Below are 5,126 nucleotides of genomic sequence, written 5' to 3' on the forward strand. Positions count from 1 at the left end.
CTCTGCCTTGGCCTTCCTAACCATCCCTCTACATCCCCGTTACCATTATTAGCTCAAATCATGGGTTACCATTATTAGCTCAAATAATAACAAGTTGTAGGGAGTATTAACCAGCTCAGAGAACTGGGTAGGGCTTTGTACTGAACTGGGTATGCACACTACTGCCATTGAGAAATGACCAGAGAGTTCAGTTGACATGGGCTGAGGAGCATGAGAAAAATGAGTAAAAAAGAGTGGCAGTGTCCCTGGATCAGGCTTCAAATTGTGCCTTCACAAAGCAATGAAGAGTCTGTGTTCAGCTTCGCTACTGAAGTCCTTTTCGTGGTATACTTACCAGAAAGCAAAACTAAAAAAATGATGAAACCAACACAACAATTTTTGTCTCTACAGGGAATTGTTGCTGCCGCTCGTTCAAAAGGAGAACATAAACAGAAAATCTTTCTAACCGTCTCCTTTGGAGGAATCAAAATCTTTGATGAAAAGACTGGAGTAAGTAAAGTAATCATGTGATGGAACAAAATTGAGTCTCTTGATGGATGTTTCCTTAAATGCTTTTCCTAGTTGGGCAGTAATATCAGACTAACATGGGAATCTATAAAGCATCTGGCAAACTTGATAAAGCATTACCATATATCAAAGCAAGCAGTTAGTTGACTCAGTTGCAGTGATATTACACTATAGTTTCTTATACAACCTGTTCTGGAAAACCTCTGTGAATCTGCTTACATGACAATGTTACTCATGAGCACAGATGTTTGCAGGATTTCATCCATAGTATGTTACACTGGAGGGATGAGTTCTTTTAGTTTAAGATCATGTTGATACAATGTGAGGAGGGGAAGAGGAACTTTATGTAACTTAATGCATTTTAGAGAGAATCAATAATTAGTTGTTTACAGTTCAAATTTAACCTACTTTGGAATTGCTAAAATATAATGGAAACAAGAGCTATCAATTTGTTTGAGGAAAATAACTCTGGTTGTTCTGGTACAGATAGAATAAGTCTTCCATTATCCTCATTGTGTGATACTAATTGATATTTTTCTATAACAAGATTTCCTAGTTGTACAAAGCGGTGGTTGAGTGTTTTACGGGGAAGATGAGAAAGTGTAAGGCACCTCTTAAAAAATGTTCCAATATAAAGTGAAATATTAACCCTTGTCAGTGAGTTGGGAATCATTGGATACATCTACACATGCGCTTAAGTGTGCAGTAGAGTAATTTGCTGTAGGTAGTGTCACAGTCTATATGTGCGATGGTATTAGGCTGCAGTGACCTAATTAACTCGGCCGTATGATAATACTCTTGGGTCAGTACTTTGTTACAGTGGAGAAAATAACTGTGCCTAGATGCACATGCAAATGCTAACCTAGGAGTAAATTAGGCCTAGGCAGCAGGGGGCCAGGCCCCTGCCTGCCATCTAGCTACACAGCTCCGCTCTTTGGGCACTTTTTTGCCTCAGCCAGCCCCTCCACTGCCTGATGCCCAGGGCTGACCCCCCAAGCCTGCTGCTAGTCCGGGGCTGCTCCACCCTGGCTCAAACTACTGTAGTCCTGGGCACACATGTAGACATTACACCCAGGAGATGTTAACTCTGGTGCAAACTGTGCCAGAGTTTATCATGCCGCACTAATTGAATGTGTAGATACATTCATTGTGTAAAAAATATCCAATCAAACAAAATCATTTAAAAGTAAGAATATGGATAACTTTGAAAGTATTAAGGAGCTAATAGCAAATGATGTGCTCTGCATCCCTCTGGTAATCACAGGGGGATAAAACCCAGGGCCGTTGCCTAGCTTAGAATAGCAGGTTGAGGCCTGGGGAGATTCCAGTAGGGAAAAGCAAACATGAATCTTCATCCCAACAGATGCTAGCCATGAAGCCTCTCATGGAGTCTTCTCCAGCCGAGTTGTTGGAGTAAGCTCTGCAGTGCATATAATGGTAAAAGCATTGGTAGAAGCATGAAAAGATATTTGCAGGTGCTGGTTCCCTAATCTACCCTGTCCCCAACAATACTTGCTCCATACATGCTGCCATGCATCATCTCTGCACCAAGCTGTTATCTCTTTCCTGTTGAGGATACAAGCCTGCACAACCCTGCCAAATCTCCCGTAGGTGAGAGTCTCCGTAACTGTGGAGTCTAGAATGGGATTTGCCTGAGGATGTCTTGGCTTTTTTCCTAAAAAGGTTTTCTAAGATCCATAACCCCAGATGGTCAAAATCACAATAACCTTCTTGTGATGCTTATTTACTACAGTGAGATGTACTAATTGAAATTTCTTGCAATAGCCATAAAAAACAGAGTTTTTGTGAGATTTTCCTGCTAGCAGTAATTTGTATTGTGTATTAGGAATGGGAGTGTATAATTAAAAGATATTTAAAAGTTTGGGGTTGTCTGATTGGATTTCAAAAGCTAAAGATTAAAGGCTATTCCATCAGCATCTAGTACAGTAAGTCACAGGTGATATCCTTGTCTTGTGCTATTTCTGCCTCAGTAGCATCACATTTGATGATTTTATTTTTTATTTTTTTACCTAGGCAAAATACAACACTACCCAGAAAGAATACATAAAATACTGGCAGACTGATTTTGATCCTAATTAAGAAGATCTTTATTGCAGTTTAAGCTCCGTCTTGAATTCTAAAAGGCTTTTGATTTTAATCTTTTTAAAATTTAACTATTTAATGTGATGCCAGAAATAAAGCCATGCTGATGATAGATGAAATTATCTTTACTACTTAATTTATGTGATCAGATAATCAATGTAATTGCACTTGCTAGTATATAACATAAATAGTTTGTAATAAAAAAGCCATTCGTATGCACATAAAAGCAACATGCACACTGTGTACACAGGAAGAAGCCATGTTTAAAGAGCACTATTAAGGTTGCAGAGTTCAGCACTCAGCAGGTAGGAAATGCCCAAGTTGGGACTGCTTGTAAAACTTTGATTCAGCCTTTTTGTGCGTAGGCATAATGCACTCTTTAATTAGTTGATCACATACTATGATTCTTGAAGAATTTTTGCCTCATTCCCTGAACAGAATATACAGTGATCATTTATTGAGCGATGTTATACAGCATTATAAAGCACTGTATGGCCATATCCAGGTGAGTGTGCATGTGTGGTATGTGGTGCCGCAGACCTGTCTGCAGCACCACACACCACATATGCAAGCGTTTCTCATGCTACTACGTTGTAGTACGGGGTGTTTTCTTGACCCTGGGAGATCCCAGGGTAAAAAAGCCACGCCAAAAAAACTCCGCGGGGTGGTGCACGTGGTGGCAGCGCACGCTGCCCAAAACTGGGGCCTGGTTGGCTGGAGCCATGCTCTAGCTGCCAGCCAGGCTCCGTCCTGCAGAAGCACCATGGCTGCAGCTCCCTGAGGCCCCCAGGACCTCAGGTAAGGAAGGTGGGGCCAGCACAGTTGCTAGCCCCAGCCTACCCTACCCCACCTCACCCAGGGTAACCTGCTGCATGCCAGAGCGTGCATGGCACAGGCATTTCCCAGGCACAAGTAGCAGTGGCACAAGTTGTGCTGCTACTACCTGTTCCCGGAAAAACACATGTTCCCACTTATGGGGACATGGTCTATATGTTCAAACACATCATTCCATTTGTAGCTTAGCACTTCTAGAAATGAGATCCTAGAGCCTCAAGTTGGGTATCCAGAGTATGAAGAATACAGAATTGGTTATGTCTTAAGGAAAGTTTGATTTAATTCCCTTACCCAGCGTTGCATAGAACTGTGGGACACAGCAGGGATAGAACCTAATTCTCCTAGGCTTAATTTTCTTGCTTTACGCTGTTTCTGCCTTACTCCTCCAGCGGTATGTTGCCTTGTTCACTATGCTCCTCTAAGGAAACAGTGAAATTGAACTCGAAACAAAACAGTGCTGTTTTGCATAACCCTACTATCATCACTACCCTCTCTTCTTTCCTTAATCTCACTGGTTCCTAGTCCCCCAGCTCAGTGACTGGTGCCACCAGTGACTGGTTCCCCCATGGATGATCGCTGAGTCCTGGGGGCACAAGAAGGCCCCCCTGAATGCTCCCTGGTGGACCCGGAAGTAGACTGAAAGTACTTCCAGACCACTTCTGGGTTCTACGCCAGTCTCACTCAACTCCTAATACCAGTTTCTCCCTTGTCTCTTCAGACCCAGGCACTGCCCCTTCTTCAGAGGATCCGTGTTCCAGTCTACTCCCACTAGCACACTTGCACCCTGGTAGGGCAGTTACCCCCTTTTTATTCAGATCAAGTGACCCCCTGCCCCGCACCCTACAGAAGATGTCATTGGGGTCACAGGAGAAGCAGGTGCTCTGTTCTCAGATCAGTGGTCAGCCCCAACTCAAGGAATGCAGAGTTGTACTTAACGAGAATATACATACACCATACTCCCAGGCTGGAGTATGTTCAGTGTTTGTATAATCTTCTAAAAGAATTTAACTGCTGAAATGAAAGATGTTTCTAATGAACATATGCAAGCTGTTATTTTTTTCAAAGGCTTTTAACATGATCCGTTTTGGGTAGGTTTTCATGGGGAAGTTGTAGGAGACATCCTTGACATAAAGGGCAGTTGCTTGCTAAATTTGAAATCCCTGCTTCAAAGCATGAGGATGCTACTGCTTTTCAAAGCAAATGTCAGCAGAATATTTTAACATGGGAAAAACAACATATTTGTTCCCAAGCCTCTTTCTTGAAAACAGCTGAACCATATTGGCTGAAATTAAAAAAAAAAAAAAAGCCTGAGGAAAAGACTCCACATGGAAAATTTCTGTCTGAAGGGCTGGAATTTGGTAATGTTATAAGCAACTGAAAAGAGAGTTTTATAGTGTAAGGCAGGACTGTTCAACTTGGGTATGTGCCACTGGGGGTACAACATGTGGGCTGCACTGGTGGCACACAGCCTCTGGCCCACCTCTGGGTGGGTTATGCCAGCAGCATACAGCCCCCCTGCCACGTGGGCTCTGTTGGTGGCACATGCCCCCCCGCCCCCACCAGCTCTACAGGCAGGGCACAGATTCTTGGGCCTTCCCCTTCCACGTGGCAGCAGAGGAGTCAGTCAGCATGGCTGCCAGGTAGGGCTTTGCGAAGCTTCAGTTCCTGATTCAATTGGGCAG

The 5,126-nt window shown here is 43.2% G+C and overlaps 1 protein-coding gene across 1 annotated transcript in view; it reads left to right on the top strand.

The window, feature by feature from the left end:
• Positions 1 to 5,126, top strand: part of DAB1 (DAB1, reelin adaptor protein) — a 340,711-nt gene that overhangs the window by 183,193 nt on the left and 152,392 nt on the right. The window contains exon 4 of the mRNA XM_019501227.1: positions 391 to 489. Within this exon, the coding sequence (XP_019356772.1) occupies positions 391 to 489 (99 nt within the window). The remainder of the gene's footprint in view (positions 1 to 390; positions 490 to 5,126) is intronic.

Source organism: Gavialis gangeticus, unplaced genomic scaffold (assembly GCF_001723915.1).
Source record: "Gavialis gangeticus isolate Ggan-Ray unplaced genomic scaffold, GavGan_comp1, whole genome shotgun sequence".
Classification (NCBI taxonomy): domain Eukaryota; kingdom Metazoa; phylum Chordata; order Crocodylia; family Gavialidae; genus Gavialis; species Gavialis gangeticus.